The 25140-nt window shown below is 57.1% G+C and overlaps 1 protein-coding gene across 2 annotated transcripts in view; it reads right to left on the reverse strand.

Annotated features, from left to right (window-relative positions):
• Positions 1-23577, reverse strand: part of TRAF5 (TNF receptor associated factor 5) — a 49746-nt gene extending 26169 nt beyond the window's left edge. The window contains exon 1 of one of the 2 annotated variants that reach the window (XM_021063867.1): positions 23428-23577. Coding sequence is in view for 1 of the 2 variants with exons in the window: in XM_003482755.4 (XP_003482803.2) it covers positions 20125-20144 (20 nt within the window). In the remaining variant the exon portion in view is untranslated. Of the gene's footprint in view, positions 1-20124; positions 22388-23427 lie in introns of those variants that run through there. The other variant, XM_003482755.4, reaches the window with a different exon arrangement.

A 25140-nucleotide genomic window follows, 5' to 3' on the forward strand; every position in this document is an offset into this window, starting at 1 on the left:
TGAAAGGAGAGTAAAAATGGAAAAATGACACCTTCATATGACGAGGCAGAGTTTTGCCCATGCAGATCCCCGGAAAGGGTGGCCGCAAGCCCCAGGCAGGGGCGTGCTGGGAAATGTTTCACAATCTGCTCCCCTTGGGGAGAAGCCCTGGTTTGTAAAAGTTGTCAATTGTGTGTCTAAACATACCTGAAGGATCTAAGAGCGCATTAGCTGTCAGAGGCTCAATTCCCAGTCAGCGCTGCTCCAGCATCCCCGGGGTCCCTGAAGCCCACTGTGGGGACCGCCGCTCCATCAGGCCGCCAGGTGGGCCTGCGTGGCGGTCAGGCTTTGCACGGGCAGGTGCGGCAGGGCGTGACCCTCACAGCCAGGCTGCAGGCTCCCGCGGAGGCCCGGGGCCCCGGCCCGCTGTCCCCACCACTGTGTGTCTTGCCCGGCCCCGGACAGCACATCTGTCGCCTCGGTGCCTCTCCAATCTGCTATCTGACCCGATGTTTGTTGTACAAAATCAAGTTCTTGTCGCATTCAACATTTTGAAAACTAGGCACTTATGCTCTGCTCTACCCTTTGGACTCGCGATGTTTCAGGGCGATGTTCTTAGACAGAGAGCCGGGGTCTGCCTCCTTCCTCTGAAGCCGCCCCAGGCCTGTGACTCAGCTCCAAAAATGGAATCAGCGCGCTGTGCTCGCGGACATTCGAGAGCCCCAGTGATAGAACGATAAAGGCTGACATTTCTTGGTCTGACAAATACATTTCTCTAACACTCCCAGCTGGTGCTCTGTCATCCCCGGGCAGCTCTTTGGTGGAAATGAGTAAGAGCTCCATTTTATGAAAATCCTCCCCTCTGGGTATAACAGCTTATGTAACAGGAAGAGCACAAGAGCTCGGTTCTTATAAATAAGAAACAAAACAATCTTCAAAATGACCGCTAGAGCTTGTCTACCTCCTGACTGCAGAAAACGGTGCCTCATTCCTGCCTTCGACGGAATGACCGCAGCCCCCCTGCTGAAGGTATTCACTCAAACCCAAAAAGACAAGAGAAAATCACTCCCCATCTGCTCCCTAAGAACTCTTACAGAGTCTTTTTTAAAGGCCATTTTTAAGCTTCATAAATTGATGCATCCTTTTCCTGAGAATTTTCTAGAAATTCCAAAGAAAAGCTGTGATGTCGAGATTTAAATTCTTTTCTCCCCTCGACCTGGCCCCACTGTTCATATTCTTCTGCTCCGTCTGGGGGGCGCATAACAAAGTGTCTCACATCCCCAAGCAGCAAGAGTTTGGCTTTTCGTTACAATAAAAAGGATACCAGTCTAGGCGAATTTAGTCACTAGTTTAACAAAAAAAGGAAGGTCCCTGTCTGTCCACACGACTTCCACAGCCCCACCCCCCACCCCACCTCCTCCAAACGTTTTGCTTAGATTAATGAAGGTTTGGAAAACTCCAGAATGCTTTTATATATTATGATCTGCTTCATAAGATGTAAGCCCAGGAGCTGCCTCCAAGGTTTTCAAGTTCTGATTCTTGGGAGTTACCGGTGGCTACAGATAGAATCCCAGGGCATGAGCGGAGGCTCAGGCCCTGCTCTGCCCTCAGCCGCCGTGCCACGTGGGGAGATGGCCACGGCCGCCTTGTCTGAACATCCCTGCACAGACTCAGGGATGCAGAGACCTGTGACAACGCGTCTGCCCAGGGGGGCTCAGACAGGGGAGTGATACAAGGCAATACCCTGGTGGCAAGTCCCATCGAGACAGGTTCAGATGGGGGGCAGTTAACATTTTCTGAGGTGTCTGCGCTGACTCCACAGAGGAGACAACACTTCGCTGGTCCTGAAGGAGGAGGCATTTTCTTGATGAAGCAGAGAAAACAGTTTCCCCGACGGCATCACCGAGTTCCGGAACCCTAAATGATTGACTGTCGCTGAAGTGGAGTCAGGGGACATGCCGGTCAGCCGCCTGTCTGCTTTCAGAGCTGCTCTGCTCTGCTCTGGTCTGCATCCTGAAGGGAGGTGAGGGGTGACCCCCCCACGACCCCTCTGTTTCCAGGGTTCCTGGCTTCTGGCCCGGTTCAGCAGCGAGGCTGGAGGAAAGGAGAGGCAGCACATTTCTCCCTCATCCCCTGGGGGTGGGCAGCAGCTCAACAGTGACTGGGATCCTCGAGGCTTTTATTTGTTGTTGTTGTTTTTCTTTTTAGGGCTGCACCTGCAGCATATGGAGGTTCCCAGGCTAGGGGTCGAATCAGAGCTGCAGCTGCCGGCCTACGCCAGAGCCACAGCAACGCCAGATCGGAGCTGCATCTGCCACCTACACCACGGCTCACGGCAACGCCAGATCCTTAACCCACTGAGCAAAGCCAGGGATGAACCCACGTCCTCATGGATCTTAGTCGGGTTCTTAACCCACTAAGCCACCACAGGAACTCCCCTCCACAGCTTTCATCACCAGTAACGGCCCCTCGCTCTGCAGACCAGCTTCCACCAGGCAGGTGCCCAGTTCCAAAGCCCTGGGAACACCACATGCTCCCTGCATCACTTCTGCCCTTAAAGGAAGGGGTGGGCAGCTTCCCACGGTGAGTCACCTCGGGGTTGCCTCCCTCCAAGCCTCCTGTGTGACTTCCCAGTATTGCCCTGACCTGTGGAGCCCACTGCGGACTCCTGCAACTAAATTCCCTGCTGGGAACACCTAAAAAGGCACCGGGAGACCTTGGAGAAGGGGGAGGAATAGGCGGTGAAGAGCCCTGAGCAATCGCCCCGGGGAAGGAATTCCAGTTTTCCCTGCGAGGCCTGGACCTTTCAAGGGGTGACAGACACAGAGCCGAGGGGAAGAGGCTAGGGCCTCAGACCAGAGCTGGACGGCGACAGCCTGATGTAAGGCGGCGACAAAGAGGAGCCACGTGGCGAGGCATTCCTGAGGGAAAAGGCACAGATTTCGACGCGGGTTCGATGGAGGGCTGCGGGCGAGGGCGTGGAGGGTGCCTCCCAGGCTCCGGTTTGGAAGTGGAGCAGAGGATGGCGCCGCTGGGAGAGGGTGAAGGCGAGAAGCGAGAACGCAAAGGGTGCGGGCAGGAGACACATCCAGGTCGGGGTGCCTCGGGGGCGGTCTTAGGGGTGCGGGTGAGTAGACCAGCCGACGACACCTAACGTGTGTCCTGAGTAAATTCGACGATTCTGAGGAATGGCCACATTTCCTTTGGGGTATCAGTAAACAATTTTTTTTTTTTAATTTTATTTGCTTTTTAGGGCCGCAGCTGCAGCACACGGAGGTTCCCAGGCCAGGGGTCCAATCAGAGCTGTAGCTGCCGGCCTAGGCCAGAGCCACAGCAACGCCAGATCTTTAACCCACTGTGCTCGAGGCCAGGATTGAACCCGCAAACCTCATGGTTCCTAGCCAGGTTCGTTAACTGCTGAGCCACGACAGGAACTCCTAAAAGAATTTTTTCGATCTTGCATGCAATCTGGTTGTTATTTCGGTGATGGCATATGACATGCTGGGTTTAGATCTATGTCAGGAACGCAAGCTCTGGGGAGACAGGGCTCCCAGAGAGTCGGCAGTGGCTGAGCCCCTCGCAGCTAGTGCTGGGGTCCGCTGTGTCTGGTCCTTCCCCCTCTCACTCGCCCCAGCACAGCCCTCTTCCTCCTCATTTGGGATTTAATCGGGGCTGCTTCCCCCGAGGTAACCCCGTTCAGCCTGTGTGACCCTCCCCCTCGACGAGGTCTGAGATCCCTGCTAGTGATGGGTTACACAGCAGTTCTCAGGGTCCAGGGGCCTGTGAAGTGGGCCTTGGTGCCCGAGCAGCCTGAGGCCTGCAGCATCCCCAAGGCCCTTTGTAAGGGAGGGGAGACTTACGTACAGGGCCCGGGTGATAGGAGGGAGGCACCTAGGCTGGCCAGGTGCCCCAGGGTGGTCCTGGAGCCATGGACCACTGACAGACCGTACCACGCCGGCCCATGAAGCTGCCAGTTACAGGATGGGCTGCCGGAAGGCAGACTGCCCAGCTCTCAGCTCTGCTCCGGCCTCACCAGGAGCTCAAGGAGTCAACCTGCATCCAGCAACAGGAAGCGAGTGCAAATCTGTATCTCCCAAACCCGCCCGAGACCCAACCACAGGTCCTGCACTTAATTACAGGAGGGAGGATGGTGGGGAGTGGTGAGGACGAGGTATAAAGCAAAACGCCGGCATCTGTGTCCCGGGCAGGGTGCTAACAGAGACCAGCCCCGGCTCAGGCGGTCAGATGCTCGCCCGGCGAAGGACAGGCAGTTCCCTGTCTCAAAGTCACACCCAGCCCTTGGATTCTCAGATGCTGCTCTTCCAGGAAGGACGGCTACTAGCAGGAAAATTTTAAACAACACAAAAAAGAAGAAGAGGAGGAGGAGGAGGAGGCATTGGTGGCAGAAGAGGAAGAAAAAAAGCCCCTTCATCTGGCGCGTTATCCCCGCGGTGCAGGGAGAACTGAGACGGCCTCAAGTTGTCCCAAAGCCCGTGTTGGCAACAGCCCGGAAAGCGCCTTCCTCTGAAGGTGAACCCCTCAGAACCACGGCCAGGCTCTGCTCCAGCCCTCGGCCTCCTCCTCTCCGCTGTCGCCACAGCCTAACACAACCACACAGCCACGGTGTGGCCTCCGGGACAGACTGCGTTTATTTTCCTTAACGTGAACCATGCCGGTTGGACAGGAGGCAGGCCTGGGAGAAAGGCAGGCATCACGAGGCCATTCTCCATCGGGCCTAACATGACGGGGAGCCGGCGGCCCCCCAAGAGCCTCCACCCCCCGCCCCATCCCATCCACAGGATGGTTTGGCTTTGGTGTCGCAGAGGCGGAAGGAGGGTATCTTTTCTTTTCCTTACGCTTTCACAGAAGAGGGTTTGCTTGGACAGGGATGGAGAATGATGTGGGCATGATTTTAATTCCTTTGAAGAGAAGTGTGATTTCTCTCCAAGTTGTTGGGAAACCTCTGGTTCCTCATTTTCCCGGGAGGGCAGCAGAGCGCTGCTGGTGGAGTCGGGGGTGGGGGTGGGGGGTCAGGGGCTGCAGGCCTCCTGCCCGGGCCCGGGCTGTGGCTGCTCACTCAGGCGAGCCTTGAAGGGGACTACCTCTTGTGCACAGAACGCCCCCCCCCAGAGTGCACGCGGCTGCAGGTGATGCTGCAGGAAACCTCTGCCACTTGCTCCCAGGACTCAAAGCAGACAAAGAAAGCCTGCTGGGCTTCCCGCACGAGAGCTTCCTTTCTGAGAGGCTTGACTCGAACCCTCAGCTTCAGCTCCTGACCCATCGCCGTGCCCACTGCTGTCCGGGGTTGACCAGCCAGCTGCTTGAGGGTCCAGCCCAGGCCCAGCACAGAGCACGCCGCCCACCCATGTTTGGGATGGAAGAAGGAACACTCAGGATGAGTGCGCGGGCTCGGCGGAGAAGGGCTCTTGGAAGGAGGGCCATGAAGACAACCTGGGACCAAGCGGAAAGAGGCAGCCCGAGGGCGAGAGGACGGCATGAAAAGCACCTGATGGCTGGGGCTGGATGTGGGTCGGGATTACACTCCCGGAGGCCAGGCCCGGGCTTAGATGCAGCTGAGTTTAATGCGTGGTCTCGTTTCCGTCCTGGGGGCAACCCTGTGATGTATACGTTCTTACCATCATCCCCATTTTTCTAAGGAGGAAGCTTGGGGAGCCCCCGCAGGCAGGAGGCTCCGGAACCCTGGGGGGATAAGGAGGAGCTGTGGTTCCTCCCTGCTCCCCAGGAGTGGCTGCCAAGAAGCCGCTGCCACTGTGGACTCTGAGGGGACCTGCCCGGGCTCGATTTGGGTTCTGTCCCTGAAGAGCCACGCGACCTCAGGCGAGTGACTTAGTCCTCTGCTTCCTAGTTTCTTTGTCTGTAAGACAGGGATAAGATCAGAGCTGCTACAGAATTTCTGAAGAGCAAATAAGCTCATACTTTTCATCAGGGGGCAGCTGGCCCACCACTTGCCCCGGTAACCAAAGTTTTATCCGAACCAGCCACGTCCACTCGTGGATATATGATCCATGGCTGTCTGCATGGTCAGGGCAGTTGAGCAGTTGTGCCCCAGACCACGTGGCCTCCCAAAGCCTAAATTAGTCATGATCTGATCCTTTACAGGAAAAGTGGGCGAGGCCCCCCTCTACCTGACACGCGAAGAGCTTAGAATGGTGATAACGCACCAAGCACCGTGAGGGTGCTGGTGCGGTTGCTGTTATTATTATTTTTAAGCACTCGCCTCAGAGCCCTTCCCCGCTGATGTATCCACGCCAGGCACTGGACCTGGCTGGGGTGAGGGTGGGGGACCCAGGAGAGACAGTCCAATCTGCTCCTGCGGGGCTCACGACCTCGTAGAGAAGGAAAGGGATGAACGAGCAAAGGCGGGGACTACAGATTATCATCAGTTCTCTGGAGAAAGCAAGCAGGATGTTGAGACAGGGACGGCCTTGGAGGCCTCGATCAGCAGCTGGAAGGGTGAGAAGGGGCAAGTGCAGGCGGGGCAGGAAGGACACGCCGAGCGGAGGGACAGCATGGGTGGTGGCCAGTTCTGGGAAAGCGCTTGTCAGGTGTGAGGGGCAGAAAGGAGCCCAGTGCTGCCCACATGTCAGGGACAGAAGGAAGAGCAGTAGGAGGTAGGGCAGGGCCAGGCTGCACAGCCCTGGGGCCCATGGAAAGGAATCTGGGTTTTTTCAAAGAGCAGAGCAGAGCTCCCGAGCGGCTCAGCAGGGTAAGGAGCCAGCGTTGTCACTTCTGTGGCTTGGGTCACTGCTGTGGCATGGGTTCAATCCCTGGCTGGGGAATTTCTATATGCCCCAGGCATAGCCAAAAACAAAAAAGAGAGAGAGCAGAGCAGAGGGAAGCAGCACAAGTGTTTTAAGGTGCCAGCGGCTCTGGAATCTAAAAAAGCCGTTTTGGATGCTGAACGGAGAGTGGACTGTGGGGTCCGGGGCAGCTGGGAGAGCGGTTAGGAGGCCAGCGTACATCTAGGGGAAGATGCTGCAAGAGCTGGGGAGAGATGGTGCAGGCCTGGTCTACAGGAGTGGCGGGGAAATGGAGCAAACTGGGGGGTTTCAGGACGACAGGGCGACCAAGTGTGAGGCTTGAAGCAGGAAGGAACTGAGGTGGACTCTAGGATCAAAGCCTCAACACCTGGGAGAGGTGGTGCTGTCACTGAGAAGGGAGAGGTGGTGCTGTCACTGAGATGGAAACGTGAGCACGAAGGGAGGGAGGTCAGTGGCGGTTCAGGCCCGTAGGGAGAGCCTGGCCCCTTTTCCAAAGACACCCCTTCAAGTGAGAAGACCACTGCCTCGGCCCCCTCAAGACCTGCCTAAATCTTCCTAATTCCTCCCCACGCGTTCTTCACGCCTTCATGGCTCCCCGCTACCTGTTCGTGGCAAACAGACTATGCTGTTTCCGTAGCCTGTACTCCTGCCCTCGGGCCCCCGCCTGGGTCCAGAAGCGAAAGTGATGGGTAGCCATTGATCTGATGAAGGAGTTGAGTCCTGTGAGCCCACTCAGCACCCCCGACCCCCACTGTCCCCCCATTCCCCCCGCAGCCTGCACTCCTAATGGAGGCCTTAGCATCCCCGGGAGTGGGGACAGCATCCTGCTCGGCGGGCACACGCCGAGCTGCACCTGCCGACCCCACCCGCTTTTCCAGACACCACCCATGCCCACACAGGGGTCTGTGACTCTCAACTGAGCCGACTGCCCTTTTCTACCCAGAGCTGCCTTCCTCCTGCCGTTTTCCTCGGGGCTCTATCTCTTCCTCCCCACGGTTCCCTACTCATGTCACCCCGCGCATTACTTTGAATTTATGGTCACGTTGGACCATCTCCCGCTAAACACCAGCCGCCAGCCAGGCCCTTTAGGAAAGTACGCCTCTGCTGAGACGCTCCTACATGCAGACACGGCTGAGGAAGCAGAAAGGCAGCCCGGGGCCGGAGGGCCGGACTCCTTGGGCCACCATCGCCCCAGCCCGGCCCAGCGTGGCCTGCGGGCCACTCGCCAGCCTCAGCCCAGCAACCCCCACACCAGCCACTTCCCATCCCCCTGCCCCTTCCACCGCTGGGTCCAGAGCAGCACCCCTCCTCAGGGCAGCTCCCCGCAGCCTCACTCCCAGCCCGAGTTCATCTCTACTCCGCCTGCCCTTGAACAACCCGGGGGCCCGAACCATCTGGGTGCTGGGGGGGGGGGCAGCTGAGGCCCTACATGGTCTGGAAAGGTGCCTCAGATTCGTTTGATGACCTGTACTCACAGCCTCAGACTTGCCAACCGGTCTCTCCCAAACGTCTGCCCTCTGCCCTCTGGGGGGCATTTGGCTCTCTCTCCTCGAAAGCCCCTGTCCCTTGGCCCTGGGGACACTGTGCTTTTTGGTTCTCCTCCCGCCCCCACCACGCCTCTAGGAGGCTTCCTGCAGGGCTCCCCGGAAGCCAGGTCTGCCCTCTGCCCTTCGTTCCTGCCTCAACTGCTACCTCTCCTCCTTAGAAAGTTCCCTCCTCCCACGCGGGACTGTTTCCGAGTGGGGTGGGGGAGCCCCGCTGCTCTGCGTGACCAGGCTACCGTCTCAGAGCCCCTCTCTCCCCTCTCCTCTCCTGACCGGTCTTTTTCTCCCACAGACAGGTGGGCGAGCGCAGGCTCGGAGAATGTGATGGAGATTTCAGGGGCCCTGCAAGCAGAACCACCTGGGAACTTGGACACACAGCCAAGGGCAATGGCTCAGAGTTGGCTGGGAACCCAGAAGCATTTTTAGGAGGGGACCGGGCCCGGCCCCACCCTCCCTGGCCTAAGGGTGCTCTAAGAAAGGGGGAGAGGCCTACAGAACTGACGTGCCAAGGAGGATCCAGAAAGCTTGGCTTGACCTTTGGATGGCTTTTAAATACCAAAGGCCAGCATCACTTGAGCTGTGCCTCATCTTCCCATAAGGCGCACGCACAGCTGCCACTGCGGCAGCTTCATCTCTCCAGAGCTGACCACAGACGTGTGATGTGCTGTCAGCTGCAACCACCCCCGGAGCCGGGAGAGCCTGCGGCAGGGCCCTGCGTCGATGGCCTGTGAGAGGCAGACGGGCAATCCCCTCCCCGCTGGCGGCGAGAGAGGAAGCAGACAGGACCAAAGGCGACCCTCTCACCCCGGCCCTGGAGGGAGAAGCTTCCTGGGGCCCACTCCTGCCAAGCCCAGCCCAGATGCCCAGCTCACACCCTGGGCCGGCAGCCCAGAGTCCAGCGCTCAAAACACTGCAGCCCCTCAATTCAACGCTTGACAACAGGCTGGTGGGACTGGGGGGCTTGATCAGGACCGAAGGAAAGCAGGTGGGGGACCCAGGGAAGGGACCCAAGGGAAGCAGACAGAATCTGAGGGGTGGCTTTCTCCCAACAGTGGAGCCCGTCAGCGGTAGAAGGGCTTAGGGGATCAGCTAGCCAAAAGCTTCACCGTCTTTTTTTAAACTAGTGACACTTATTAAACCAAATCTTAAGAAGAAGCACTGCTTGAGGATGGTACAGACAGACTGACTGGTTAAGGAAAGCCTGCTGATTTTCTACCATCTAAACGCCATGGCAGCTCTTGGGGGCAATCGCAGGGGTGCCACGGTCTGACATTCTCAGTAAGACCTTCCACGTTCTAGCGCCCTGCCATCTGCACTTTCACACACAGCCTCACACCCAGGCCTCACACTAAGCGCATGGGAACATCCTGCTCATGTTTCCAGGGAAGCATGTGAGGCCCCAAGTTGTGAAGTACCTACACTAACAAGCGATGGGACAGGAATTTGAATCTAGGCGTCCTGACTCCAAGTCCAGCACCCTTGACTCTGTGTCCTGGCTGGAAGAAAAGGTACCAAAGGGAGGTCTTGATGAGAGGCGCTACAGCCTGCTGGCCAGCGACCCGCTCTGGACCCAGAACGCTGCGGGCCATCCTCTTCTGCCATTCACTTACCTGTCTCACCTTTTCTCCCTCTAGGAAATGAGACAGTAACACTTGTCCCTAAAGCTCGGAGTTCAAATTAAACGTGTTAATCCACATACATGATTAACACGCACTGTCTGGCACAAAAATAAGCACTTAATATCCATGTTTGTCCAGTCTTCACTCCTGGCCGGCATTTATTCATCACCTGCTGCATGCAGGGGTCTGAATCTCCTTCAGTTGTGGGAGGGGGTGCAGTGGGACCGGGCCCCGAGTTACCAGACAGTTCCTGTTCCCAAGGGGTTTTCAGCCCCGTGGGGAGCGTGCCCAGGCACATGGCACAGTGACAGTGTCCAGAGGGGTTGAGTCACTGGACACTGCTAAGAACACGCCCTGGAGCGCGAGGAAAATGCCAGCTTGCACACTTGACCCCAGAGAAGCAGACCTGTTTTGGGGGCCTTCTCATTGCAATAGCTCAGCATGCCCTAAGTCATACATTTCAGAATCAGGATTTCTCGGTAGTAGCCAGAAGTCTGCTTTCTAAGCAAGTTCCCAGGCTCGATTCTGCAGTCTATTACAGTGTGAGAGGTGCCGAGCCAGGCCACCGTGACAGCTTGCAGGTCCCCTTGTCCTCCCCAGCCACTCCTCACTGCTCCACCCTCAGGCACCCAGGCTGGTGCTGGGCCTCTCCTCTCATCCATCTACACTCGTGCCCTTGGCAAGCCCGTCTCAGCTCCTGCCTGAGATGCCATCTAAGGCTGATAATACCCCAGTTTCTATCTGCGGTCTGAACCCCACGCTGACCATGAGTCACCCCGGCTGCCTCGTCCATAGCTCCACGTGTGTTCACTCAGCCCCTCAAACCTGACACATTCCACCAGCTCCTGCCACCACCTCCCCACCTCAGCAAACCGCTACCACCAGTCACCCTGTGGCTTGGGCCAAAAACTGGAGTCACCCTTGGCTGCTCTGACGCTCCATCCCACGGCATCGAATCCTCTGGGTTCTCCTCCAAACAAAGCTACCTACTCCTCATGCCTTCAGCATAACCATCCCAGCCTAAGCCACTGTCCTCTTCCCACGGGTGACAGCACTCATCTCCCAGCCGGTCTCCTTCTCTGTCCCCGCCCCTCCACGGTCTATTCACAACCCAGCAGTTAGAGGGATCCCTTTGAAAGCAGAAGTCAGATATGTCACTCCTCTGTCCCAGGGGCCACATGTCACTCAGGGTAAAAGCCAGTGTCCTTACTTTGGGAAAAAACTTTACAAAATCATCATCACCACGGCTAATGCCAAAGAATGTGTGTGTGTACTCTAGAACGTGTGTATGTGTGTGTATGCGTGTGTACTGTAGCTAGACACAGCATGCAGGTGTATATATATGTATATACATATATGACATTATAGCGTATAGATTTACTTTGTTATATTTAGTTGCTAAGTATCAATGCGGTGTACAGACATACCGTAGTTGATCCAACTCAAATCAAATGAAGGATTGCCGCCTTCTGGATGGGCCAGTAACAAAGAGTGTTACAAATAATATGCTTTGAGATAAACTGTTGCAATCTCATGTCAGTATTTCTATAGAATAAAATACTAAATGAGGACCTGCTGTGTTAAAATGTCATGTTGATGACATTTGATATTATCGGAGGCTATGAAAGTTTGTTGCTAAAAAATAAAAAAGCCAGCATCCTTAGCATCCTGTGACCTGGCCCTCGCTCTCCGTCTCCACTTCCCAGTGCCTTCTGGGCCTATCAGCCTTGCTTTTTCTTGCTGAGAAGGGCCTTCTGCCCGCTGTCCCCCACCTGGACTGCACTTCAGGGAGCGCTGCTCAAATGTCACCTTGCAAGTGAGGTCTTCACTGGCCCACGATGTGAAATCGCAACACCCTCGGCAGCCCACGAAGCACTTTCCTCCGAAGCACTTCTTACGATGTAGCAACAGGGTATAAGCTTACTTTTTTTTTTCCCCTCTTTACAGCTGCACCTGCGGGGCATACAGATGTTCCCAGGCTAGGGGTCAAATCGGAGCTGCAGCTGCCGGCCTACACCACAGCCACAGTGACACCAGATCTGAGCTGCATCTGTGACCTACACCACAGTCCCCGGCAGCGCCGGATCCTTAACCCACTGAGCAAGGTCAGGGATGGACCCCGCATCCTCGTGGATACCAGTTAGTTCTTAACCCGCTGAGCCACCACGGGAGCTCCATATGCTTACTTCTTTACTCTGTTTTCCTGCCAGAATAGAAGCTTCATGAGGGCAGGAATGTTTCTTTTGTTTACCGAGGTACTGATCCTTAGAACGGGGCATAGGATAGGCACTCACTAGATACTTCTGGAAAGGCTGGGCAGCGGATTTCTAATTTCTGCAGAAAGCAGGCCAGCCTCTCTCCCATCGAGCCTGCCTCCCAGTCTCTAAGACTTCTCAACCAATTCTAAGTCCTGAAATTCTACCAGCCACAGCTAGAGAAGGCAGCAACGGATCACGACAGCTGACACGGGGCATAGCGTAAAGGGCGGAAGGGCCTGGCCGCTCGGGGCTGGAAGAGTGGACAGTCAACAGGGCTCCTTGCTCCTACCAACGTCATCTGGCCCTGCCCGGGGGGTCAGAGTGGGTACCCAGGCCCCTGGGTAGGAGGGAAAATGCTCTGAAGGATTTTCAGAGGTGAGCAGGCCAATGATTCGACTCAAGAAACAGGTGTGCGGCCTGTGCTGCGGTGCCTCCCTAACTGCTGGAGACCTAAAATCACAGGTGCTAGAGTCCTTTCTGGCGTCTCCGTCACATCAACAGGTCCTAAGAGCCCCGGGCCAGTTTCCCTTTCAGCTCACTCTCTTGTTTTCAACATCTGTTTCAAACCTTTCTCTTCTCTGCAAACCTTGACCACACCCCCCAGTCTCACCAGGAAACTTCACTTCCTACTGCACAGAAAAAAATAGAACTCTTCAGACCAGAGCTACCTCCACTTCCTGCCACCAGACCTGAGCGTCTCCCCCGAGCGGGCCTGTCCTTTCCCTCCTGGGGCCACAGCAGAGCAACCCTGGGCCAGGCCAAGCTCTCCACCTGCCCTGGCCGCCTGGCCCCGCAGGGCTCTTCTGCTGGGAAGAGGGGGTTCACTGTCAGCCTCTCCCTTTCAGCCAGCTCCTTCCGCCACACAATACGAGCCTCTCCTACAACGAAAGCAACCCCCATATTTCTCCAAAATTTCTCCAAAATTCGAGCTTTCCTTCCTCTCATAGACTTCTTAACTCGCCCTCCCCCAGCAGAGTGACAGCTCCTCTGGCCTCTCTTCACTCTGATCCCCAGCCCACCCCGGCCTGGCTCACACCCTCCCCAGCCACTCACCCTGCCCCCACCCAGGACCCAGCGACTGCAGGGTCACTTAAGCCAAGGCTCAATCTTCAGTCTTCATCTTGGCTGGCTTCCCAGCAACACCTGACGCTAGTGACTCCCACCTCGACCCTAAACCAACACTTTCAAATATTATTTCCCTTTAGCGTCCCTGAAACCACACTGTCCTGGCATCAAAGACCTCATAGGAACCAGCCACTCCCAAGTGTGTCTCCACCACGTCCTGCTCCACATGCGCTCCTGCCCACCTGGTGTCTGCTTTTCAGTGTCACACACGCTCCAAGGCCAGCACACCCGAAACAGAACCAATTCTTCCGCTCCTGAGCTGCTCTCTCTTCAGAGCTCCCGCTCCGTGAGGGGCCACCTTTTATCTTGCTGTTGTCACCAGACAACTGGTATCATTCCTGAAATGCCTCCCCTCCTCCCCCACGACCAGCCCCCGATTCAAGCCCCAATCCCCTCCCCTGGGCCTTGGCAACAGCCTCCTATAATTGGTGTTTCCTCCTATAGCTGGTCCCCTCGTCTCCCCTCCTGTAGCTGATCCACCCCCCATCTCCCCTCCTATAGCTGATATACCCCCATTTCGCCTCCTATAACTGGTCCCCCCATCTCCCCTCCTACAGCTGGTCCACCCCCCCATCTCCCCTCCTACAGCTGGCCCACCCTCCCATCTCTCCTCCTATAGCTGGTCCACCCCCCATCTCCCCTCCTACAGCTGGCCCACCCTCCCATCTCTCCTCCTATAGCTGGTCCACCCCCATCTCCCCTCCTACAGCTGGCCCACCCCCCCATCTCTCCTCCTATAGCTGGTCCACCCCCCATCTCTCCTCCTACAGCTGGTCCACCCCCCATCTCTCCTCCTATAGCTGGTCCACCCCCCATCTCTCCTCCTACAGCTGGTCCACCCCCCATCTCTCCTCCTATAGCTGGCCCACCCCCCCATCTCCCCTCCTACAGCTGGTCCACCCCCCATCTCTCCTCCTATAGCTGGTCCACCCCCCCATCTCTCCTCCTACAGCTGGCCCACCCCCCCATCTCCCCTCCTACAGCTGGCCCACCCTCCCATCTCTCCTCCTATAGCTGGTCCACCCCCCATCTCTCCTCCTATAGCTGGTCCACCCCCCATCTCTCCTCCTACAGCTGGTCCACCCCCCATCTCTCCTCCTATAGCTGGTCCACCCCCCCATCTCTCCTCCTACAGCTGGCCCACCCCCCCATCTCCCCTCCTACAGCTGGTCCACCCCCCATCTCCCCTCCTACAGCTGGTCCACCCCCCATCTCTCCTCCTACAGCTGGTCCACCCCCCATCTCCCCTCCTACAGCTGGTCCACCCCCCATCTCTCCTCCTACAGCTGGTCCACCCCCCATCTCTCCTCCTACAGCTGGTCCACCCCCCATCTCCCCTCCTACAGCTGGTCCTCCCCCCATCTCCCCTCCTACAGCTGGTCCACCCCCCATCTCCCCTCCTACAGCTGGTCCACCCCCCATCTCTCCTCCTATAGCTGGTCCACCCCCCATCTCTCCTCCTATAGCTGGTCCACCCCCCATCTCTCCTCCTACAGCTGGTCCACCCCCCATCTCTCCTCCTACAGCTGGTCCACCCCCCATCTCTCCTCCTACAGCTGGCCCACCCCCCCATCTCCCCTCCTACAGCTGGTCCACCCCCCCATCTCCCCTCCTACAGCTGGTCCACCCCCCCATCTCTCCTCCTACAGCTGGCCCACCCCCCCATCTCCCCTCCTACAGCTGGTCCACCCCCCATCTCTCCTCCTATAGCTGGTCCACCCCCCCATCTCTCCTCCTACAGCTGGCCCACCCCCCCATCTCCCCTCCTACAGCTGGTCCACCCCCCATCTCTCCTCCTATAGCTGGTCCACCCCCCATCTCTCCTCCTACAGCTGGTCCACCCCCCATCTCTCCTCCTATAGCTGGTCCACCCCCCCATCTCTCCTCCTACAGCTGGCCCACCCCCCCATCTCCCCTCCTACAGCTGGCCCACCCTCCCATCTCTCCTCCTATAGCTGGTCCACCCCCCATCTCTCCTCCTATAGCTGGTCCACCCCCCATCTCCCCTCCTACAGCTGGTCCACCCCCCATCTCTCCTCCTATAGCTGGTCCACCCCCCATCTCTCCTCCTATAGCTGGTCCACCCCCCATCTCTCCTCCTATAGCTGGTCCACCCCCCATCTCTCCTCCTACAGCTGGTCCACCCCCCATCTCTCCTCCTACAGCTGGCCCACCCCCCCATCTCCCCTCCTACAGCTGGTCCACCCCCCCATCTCCCCTCCTACAGCTGGTCCACCCCCCCATCTCTCCTCCTACAGCTGGCCCACCCCCCCATCTCCCCTCCTACAGCTGGTCCACCCCCCATCTCTCCTCCTATAGCTGGTCCACCCCCCCATCTCTCCTCCTACAGCTGGTCCACCCCCCATCTCCCCTCCTACAGCTGGTCCACCCCCCATCTCTCCTCCTATAGCTGGTCCACCCCCATCTCTCCTCCTACAGCTGGTCCACCCCCCATCTCTCCTCCTATAGCTGGTCCACCCCCCCATCTCTCCTCCTACAGCTGGCCCACCCCCCCATCTCCCCTCCTACAGCTGGTCCACCCCCCATCTCTCCTCCTATAGCTGGTCCACCCCCCCATCTCTCCTCCTACAGCTGGCCCACCCCCCCATCTCCCCTCCTACAGCTGGCCCACCCTCCCATCTCTCCTCCTATAGCTGGTCCACCCCCCATCTCTCCTCCTATAGCTGGTCCACCCCCCATCTCCCCTCCTACAGCTGGTCCACCCCCCATCTCTCCTCCTACAGCTGGTCCACCCCCCATCTCCCCTCCTACAGCTGGTCCACCCCCCATCTCCCCTCCTACAGCTGGTCCACCCCCCATCTCCCCTCCTACAGCTGGTCCACCCCCCATCTCCCCTCCTACAGCTGGTCCACCCCCCATCTCTCCTCCTATAGCTGGTCCACCCCCCATCTCCCCTCCTACAGCTGGTCCACCCCCCATCTCTCCTCCTACAGCTGGTCCACCCCCCATCTCCCCTCCTACAGCTGGTCCACCCCCCATCTCCCCTCCTACAGCTGGTCCACCCCCCATCTCTCCTCCTACAGCTGGTCCACCCCCCATCTCCCCTCCTACAGCTGGTCCACCCCCCATCTCCCCTCCTACAGCTGGTCCACCCCCCATCTCCCCTCCTACAGCTGGTCCACCCCCCATCTCCCCTCCTACAGCTGGTCCACCCCCCATCTCCCCTCCTACAGCTGGTCCACCCCCCCATCTCCCCTCCTATAACTGGTTTCCCTTCACCCACTCACTCCCCCAAAGCATCCTCCACATAGCAGCTTGAGCGGCCTTTGAAAAAGCCAAAGTGGTATCACTCATACAGACTTTCCACAGCCTCCTGTTACTCTCACAGTTCCAAACCCTTACCCATGATAGCCTGGTCCTGCCCACATCTCCAGGCTATCTCACTTCCCACCCCTTATTTTCCAGCCTCTTTGGCCTTTTTGCCATTCCTCATACGAGTGGAGAACCTTCCTTCCTCCTGGCCTTCACCCTAAGGCTGGTGTCCCTTTGCTCAAGCTGTTGTCTCTGCTGGAAACCTCCTCTCCTTCCTCCCTGCCTCCTCACTGAACTCAACTCATCCAAGCCCAGCTTGCGCATCATGAATTCAGCTGAGCCTTCACATGCCTCCTCAGCCAGCTCAGGTCCCTGTCACCCCCTGTGCTTCTCCCTCATAGCACTTCCGACCACCTTCATCTCTTATGTAATCACCTGTGCAATATTATGGACCATAGGCTGAATCCTCTGAGTCTTCCTAACAAACCACTGAACCTGGACATGGTCTTGGGGATTGGCCTTCCTAAGAAAAGAATTTTGAGTTTTCTTGGAAAAGAATGAGAAGGGCATGAAGTAGGAGATTTAAACAGGAGGCATTCCAGAGGTCCCACTGTGGTGAAGCAGGTTAAAGATCTGGCATCCTCTCTGCAGTGGCATAGGCTCAATCCCTGGCTTGGCACCCTGGGTTAGCGTTTCCATGTGGCTGCAGCTGTGGTGTAAGTCGCAGCCTTGGCTAGGATTTTATCCCTGGCCCAGGAACTTACGTAAGTCATGGGTGTGGCTGAAAAATGAAAGCAAACAAACAAACAAAACAAGAGGTCATCCAGGGAGGAGAAATGATGCGAAGGAAGTTAGGAATAGCCAGGTTAGGTGCAGAAGGCCCTGCAGCTGCTGGACAAGGCCTAAACAGAGTTAAGGCCGAGAAAATCCAGCGCGACAGTTAGGCAATGGCAGAGATGGGGGCTACAGAAGTCACACTTGTTAGAAAGACCCAGTGTCGGTGAAGTGAAGTGAAGTCATACAGACGGGATTGTTAGCATCATGGAAGGGTTGAGCGTTTAGCATCTGACCGTCCAAAGCAAACACACGAAACTGGGCATTTTGGAGGAAAGTCAAGGGAGTGCTATTGAGAGGTTGAAGCCACATCCCAAATTATTAGGCAATTTTTTTTTCCCACATAAACCACCTCTACATCAGCCTGCTCCAGAATAATCTACTTCCATCCATTAAAAACAACTATTCATTCCTTCCTTTGACCCTCAGAAATGCCTTTGCCTGTGGTCCAGTGTCCCCTCCCTCCCCTCCTGCCTGTCCCCCCTCCTCAGTCCTCAGGAGGGCTTCCTGGAATAATTGCCCCCTCCCAAGTTGCTTCATCACTTCTTTTCTTCTGCATCTACTTAGCACATAAGCCCTCCTGTTAGACTAAATTATTTTGCTTTTAACCCACGGCAGCATGGTAAACTTTCACAGGTTGTATCACAGCTCAGCCTCTTCCTCAGACACCCAACGTCCTGAAGGCAGACAAGGGACTCTGGTGACCTGCTCAGCTTAACCCTGCCCACCTGCCTCCCCGCTCCGGCATCAAGGACTCCCGCACAGAGCCTGGCTGTTCCAAGCCACCCCCCAGGAAAGGAGCACGGCAAGGGCTCTGGCTGGCAGCTTTGCACCAAGTCAGTCTCACTCTTCATTCTGCTCTGACCTCACGGTTGGATGCCACGGAAGTCACTGCGCTGCTCCTGGTGACCAAGCCAGTGCCTGTATTTTGCTTCCCAAATTCATTTCATATCTTCTGCGGGGTCCCTGTGTGGCCTCCCTGCCCAGCGCAACTAGTCCTGCAGGGCTGTACTGCTCTGACCACAAGTCCAAGACTGGAAACCTTCCCCTGAGATCCAGCCCCCGGGGCCAGGCCTCCATTGTCTGATGCTACCCGCCCACTCTCTGTCCTCTACCTGCCCGGCGCTCAGCCCAGCTCATCCTCACCGTGCCCTGCCCCATCCCAGTTTACCCACCTTGGCCTCCGAGGTAGCCTGGTCTAGAGATGGCAAAGCGGCCGCCGTGGGCCAGTTCAAATGCTATGCTACCCTGGTGTATGGCAGTTCTTGCGCTTGTCTGTTTTAAATTTAAATTTGAATGCCTTTAGGCTAGACACACAATTTCTACCTCTCCAGAGACTCTACAACTCTCCATGCTGTCAAACACTCAGAAGAAGAACCCCGGCTTTATTGAATACCTGCCAGACACTAGGCTCTGTGTATATATTGACTCATTTAATCCTTCCAGCAACCCCAAGTGGGTGACATTACTCTCTGTTTACCAGTGAAATACAGAAACTCAGGGAAGCTGGGCAACATGCCCAAATCATACAACTACAACCAGCAAGTCATAAATCCAGATTTGAATCCAAGCCTGTCAGATTCTAAAGACTGTATTATTCCCACTATGCCATTTGCGGAAGTATTAGGTCTTGATTAGACCATGCATGCAAGGAGGCCCCTCTGCAACAGTGTGGAAGGGAACCAGCAGGGCAGGAGAGCAAGGGAAGGGCCGGTTCAGGAGGTATAGGAAAGAGGCTGCACAGACAGGCGCTCAGGTAGCAGCCCTGGGAAGGGATGGTAGATCAGGACCGGCTGGGAAGAGACAGAACGGAGGTGACAAGGGACAGCAGTGATTTCCACAGGGGTCAGGGAGAACATGGAGGAAGAGGCAGCTTGGGATGAGCAGCTAAGGGGCTCCAGAAACACCGTGACGAGGACTTCGTGTCCTGCAAACCCAACTGACCAAGAAGAGAGCTGGTGAGAAGTGGAGACCTGACCAGCCTCTCTTTAAGAAACCTTGGGTGCACAGCAGGGCTCCAGGGACAGAAGTACCGGGAATGGCACAGTCGGCCTGAGGACACAGCCTTGGCCCCATTTTGGCACTTGCAGGGTGGCAGGAGGACGAGAAGCTGGAGGTCAAGGAAGGCAATGTCTGTGGGGACGGGGTGGCCCCTCCAGGGAGCTGGGCAACAGCTGCAGGGCTGGCAGGCGACAGGATTCTCAGGCCCCGGAAGAGCCTGCAGCCGGCGATCTCGGCAGCAGGGCAGGTGCAGGGCTGCCCTTTGCCCGGAGCCGGTCAGTGAAACAGAGAGGAGAGGGGCCGGGAAAAAGCGGCGTCTTCGTATTGAACAGAGACTGAGCAGGTGGGGCAGTCCGTGGCCAGCGGGGTAATGCAGAGAAGCGTGTCTGTCTCTGAGGAAGGGGAATGCTGAGTCAGGGGCGCAGGAGGAGGTGGTGCCCTCCTCTTCCTTGAGAGAAGCAAAGCTGCCGGGCAAAGTCCGGGGGTGTTTCGAATTGTTGAATCGGCCAGGAGGGGAGGCGATGGAGCGGGTCCAGAAAGAGGGCTCGAGGCTCTGCTGGAAGTAAGTGGGAGGGGTCCCCTCTGCCGCAACACACACGCCTCCCTGGAGGGCCACCCACCAGGCTCCATCAGCAACACCAGGGCCACCGAACTTGCACGGAGCCTGGGAGGCACAGTGCTCTTGCTACAGCTCACCCTAAGCACGCACCTGCCTCCAGGTAACCGCATGCGGGACGTGCTCCTCAGGGTCACTGCAAATGGCCCGAATTCTTCTCTGAGGGCTGCTGAGTATTTTCACTTTTATTTTCTCCCTGGCCCTCTGGCCCACTTCCTCACAAGACAGGGCTTGCTGGGGACTCTAGGGAACAACCGCTGTCTGACCCTCCAAACAAAGCTCTGCTCTGAGCAAAGCAACAAACTCACAGAGGCCCGACCCTGGCCTCAGCAGCGCTGGGGGTGGCTTTCACTCTGCAGCGTGTTCCCCTCTGGCCCCGATGCACACACAGCCACCCACCCACCCACTATACCCTGCCGGGGTGACAGCTCCTGCCCCAGAGGGACCTCAGAAAAATGCATCACCTCGGCAGGAAGAGCTGTTCAGAGCCTGGGTCTGTCACTGTTCCCCTTCCCCCAGTCGACGAGCTCTCATTAAAGACCCCCAGGCAGTGACAGAGGCGTCAGGCAGCCTTTGCTGAACAGCTTTCTGGTTTCCCCACCGTCCCGTCCAGAGTCCTGGTCTCCTCCAGGCAAGGTACTAGGAGAAAAGCACATGGACTGGAGTTGGAAGACTTGGGCTGGGGTCCTGGCCGGTCCCTGCGTGCTGTGAGAACGTTCCAGTGGCTGCTGAGGCCCAGCCTGCAGTGGAAGGAGAAGCCCCCGCCTCTCCCAGGTCTCAGGGAGGCAGTGAGAAGTTCCTCAGGGGACATGGGCTGTTGGCAATGGGGACGCTGCTATTCTGACTTCAGGGGACTAGGCGAGTCCCACTCAGCCTCTCTCTCCAGAGCCCCACGCAGCACACGTTCCCCGGGCTTCAGGCCCTGGTGGCTCGGAGCCCAAGGGAGACATGGCCCAAGTGATTTCAATGCGAACATTCGTTCAGGCCTGCTCTGTGCCAGAAGCCAGGATCCCAACAAGCGCAGACCCAGGCCTCGCTCTGAGTTCACTAACAGGGGGAACTAATGGAGGGGGATCTGTTCATGCAGTGGCCAGGGCAGAGGCTCTGGGGGAGCTTGCTCCCTGTTGCTCGGAACAGGTCACGCAGGCTTGATTGAGTCTGGGTCCGCTTGTGAACCCCTCAGGCTGGGGAGGAGGTGGCAGATTTCGTCCTCTGCGAACCCGGGGTGAAGCCTGGGGCAGAGGAACCAAAGGCCTTGGAGACCCACGCCTGGCCCAGCAGTGGAGCCCAAAGGGTTACTTCCCTCTCTGTGCTTCACGCACACCATCTGGGCCATGCGCGGAATAATCCTGCTTTGGCCTGACTCGAAAGGGCATCGTGGAGGACAAAACGAGCTCCGAATGACAAGGGCAATGAGAAAGCGCTTTGAAAAGGAAAGAGCTTTCTCAACAAGGCATTCTTAGTTTTTCTTCAGGGTCCGCTCCAGCAAAGCTGAGATCATCACAGAGGGTCTGCTGGTCCCGACGCTGGCGAGCCTTTCCCACGGCTGTAGCCTAATGGGACTGACTCAGAGGCATCCAGCTCCTTCCCTCAATAAATCATCTCCACTGAAATACCCCCTTGGCCACAGTTAGTAAGTACTTGCAGTGGATGGAAGCCCAGTTCCTTTCCACGCTGTTTCCACCACCTGCCACCCACGGCCCACAGGTACTCAGGTGACGCTCGCTGACGGAAATGCTGCCCATCTTCCCCCACTGCCACAGACCTCGGCCCAGACGACCTGAGAACGTCGCCACCTCCCTCATTTGCCCTCTGGCAGGACTTCAGAGGCCGGCCCAGCCAGGAGACCTTCTTCTGCCTTTGTCCAGGACCCAGAAAGAGAGATACCAGCTTCTGAGAACCAACGCATTCCACTGAGCTCAAAACACTAACAAAAACAACAACAAACTTTTGTAAAGGCGAGGCATTTTCTGCTTCCATCCCACATCTGTCTTTCCTGTAGCAATTTCTCTCTCTCTCATTCAAACTAGCGTAGAGGTGGAGGTGGGAGATGAAAGGCAAACCAGCAGTTGCGCTAACCCCCTCGTCTTGAGCTGTCTGTGTGAGGCAAAGCAGGCAGCCACATTCTAGATATGAGAAGTCCCAGCCCGCCTTCCCTTGCTTAAAATTTTCTCACACACACACCCAGAACTGCTCTCTTCCCAGAAGCACTTCAGCCAGTTTCTTTGCATTTTTTTGTCTTCCAGAGCCCTTTTACAATGCAAATATTTCTGAAAGAAGGAATGTATTCCCCTGGCCCTACCCCCGTTCTCTGCCAGCACCTGTGCTCAATAAATATTTACTGAATTCATTTGGTTACTAGACCGGGGTCAGAGCCCCCCCCCCCCCCCCCCCCGGCTGTGGACCGTGGCGTGGGGGTGGGGGGGGAGGACAGTCTGGGCCGGGAGCTACGCCTGGTTTCACCAACCTCACTGCGAGCCCAGAGCAACCCTGCCAGCCACAGCAAGATAACAGAGTTCTGATGAAAGCAAATCTGAAATAGCCAAATATGGAAACTCTGCAGGAGAAGCCCAGTGGGGTTAGTAGCAAGAGGTGTCCCCAGTTTTCACTGCAAACTCTCAGAACTGCTAAAACCCTGCAGAGCAGTAACAAGGAGGGAGACAGTCAGGGGTGGAGAACCCAGATTCCACCCATTCCCTGGGTGTCCCTAGGCAACTCATTTCAACCTCTGAGTCTGGCTTGCCTCCAAGACCCCTCTGAGCGCCCCCCTTGGCGGGGAGGCTCTAACTGAGCTCCATCAGTTGCACTGTTCCCCAAGGTTTCCATTCATTCCAATACTAAAGTTTCATTCTAGAGAGTTCTGGCTGGAAAGTCATGCAAAAGTGGAAGGAGGGGGTGCCTGAGGGCATGGGGGTGTCGGGGGCGCGGGCGGGAATCCACGGTGTGCAGGGCACTCCGGAAAGTCCTCCTCCGCCTGCGCGCCCCACCCTGAACCTGGCCCCTCCAGTTCACTACCGCGCCCTGCAGCCGCTCCCCAGCTCCGGACCCCCAGTCCCCGCCACACCCCTCATACCGCACCCACACGCCCGCATCAGGGGCCACCTGCTCGCCGGCCTCCCGTGGCCTCCCGCCCCGCCCGGCCGCCGCCTCGCCTCCACCGCCACACCCCGCGCGCCCTCCCAGCGCCAGTCGGGGACCCGCCGGGCGCGAGGGGAACGGGAGGCCAGGCCCGGGGCCCCGCAGCCGGGCGCGGGGCGCGGGCGACCGCAGAGTTTTCCATTTCAAAGTAAACGCAACGAGCAGAAAAGCGCTCCAGGGTCCCCCTCACTCCGGCGCTCCAGGGTGGGGCTCAACCCCGCGGTGCGGCCACCCCGGCCGCCACCGGCCGGGACTCACCTGTGGGTCGGCGCCCAGGGGCTCGGCTGGCGCCCGGCAGACGCGCTCGGCGACTCGGAGGCAGCGACGGGTGGTGACGAGGCGGGGGTTCGGCCCTCGGCCCCGAGTCCGGCCCGCGGAGCCCCGCCCGCCGAAGAAGGAGGGCGGGGCGAGCCCGGGCGGGGCGGGGCGGGGGCGGGGCCAGAGAGGCGGCGGGCAGCGAGCGGGGCAGGAAGGTGTAGACCGGAGGCTGAGTGACCTTAGCTGCCAGTTAGAAACCTAACCTGTCCTCGCTAGAATCACGAGTACCTACAAATAAAACTCATCGATGATTTCCTTCAAGTGCGTTTAAACGGTACCTCTCTCACCTTTCCATCAGGGCTAAGCAGGTCCAGCCATTCCTTTCATATGTTGACCCATTAGCCCAGGTCTGAGGTCTGGCTCAGATCGGTCCCTTCCGACCTTCTTCCACAGCAGAACGAATTTGCCGCTGGCCTGGCAATCCCGGGGACTTGTAGAGCTTGCTGTTGGACCAAGGACTCCCCAGACGTCTCCTTCGACCTTCGAAGCCTTGTGAAGTAGGCCTGGTCATCCCCATTTTACAGAGCAGCCACCCGAGGTCCAGAGAAGGGACAGGAAGTAAGGTGCCCAAAGCGAGACACTCAGCAAGTGCTATGGCTTCATCTTGGGTCCAGGCCTCCAGACTCCCCAAGAGAGGGCTCTTTCTTACACTGCTCCAGAAGTCTACGTTCCGAATGACAGTTGTAGTCTGCATAAATCTCTGCGAAGTTTGATGGATCATAAAGAGCATTCTAACTCCTTCGCTTTCGGTTAGGCAACCAAGGGAAAGCTACTTAACGGCCCAGGCTTCAATTACTCATCAGTAAAAGCGGAGAATAATAGTATACACCACTCAGGTGTGCCCAGAAGCCAGGCAGCAAGCACACGCAGGGAGGTGAAGGCTGTAGTCCTGGAGAAGCAGAGGGACACTGGAGCACCAAAGACCCTGTGCGGGGTCTAGAGGAGCAGCCGGGCTCCAGGCCAGCCTGTCCTTGTCTGGTCTCTGATTTTCAATAAGAGCCAGAAGTCCAGCTTCAAACCTTCTCTGGTTGGGCAGCCAGATTAACCACTCCATGGGGAAATGGGGGCCTGTGGGTGCCTTCTCTTGTGGTCGCCCACACTCACCTTTCTCAGTCTCTATCTCCACCCCCCACCACCCAACATGTTATAAATCATATGTTTTGTAAAGGTAGAAACACTGGCTAGACACGTTTTTCATGCCTATATGCAGATATGCCTGGTACTGTCTTTGACTATGCTTCAAATGTCTCTCCCCATCCCTCTCCTCATCAATAGAATCAAGCAGCCAATTTGTCCCACGAATGATCCTCAAGCTTTAAATAGGATAGAATCAGATTCGCTGAGATAGATAGACAGCAAATCTTTCAGTGGTGGGAAATGAAGGCCAAGTTATTCCAGGGCTAGGACTCTAAGTGGGAAGGGAGAGGAATTTTAGATGAGTGATGGCTGGAACTCAAGGACATGTTCCAAATTCCCCTTGTTGGTCACAAAATCCTGGGCAGTATGTCTGAGAGAACAGGGAAAACCAACCGTAGGACGAAGCCCAGTCTCAGGGAAGAAACATTATCACTTTCCTCAAGGACCTTGAAGATGGGTGGGAAGGACAGGACATAAATGTACATATAAAACAAACATTATTTGCAGATGATAGCT

The sequence above is a fragment of the Sus scrofa genome, chromosome 9, assembly GCF_000003025.6.
Source record: "Sus scrofa isolate TJ Tabasco breed Duroc chromosome 9, Sscrofa11.1, whole genome shotgun sequence".
Classification (NCBI taxonomy): Eukaryota; Metazoa; Chordata; class Mammalia; order Artiodactyla; family Suidae; genus Sus; species Sus scrofa.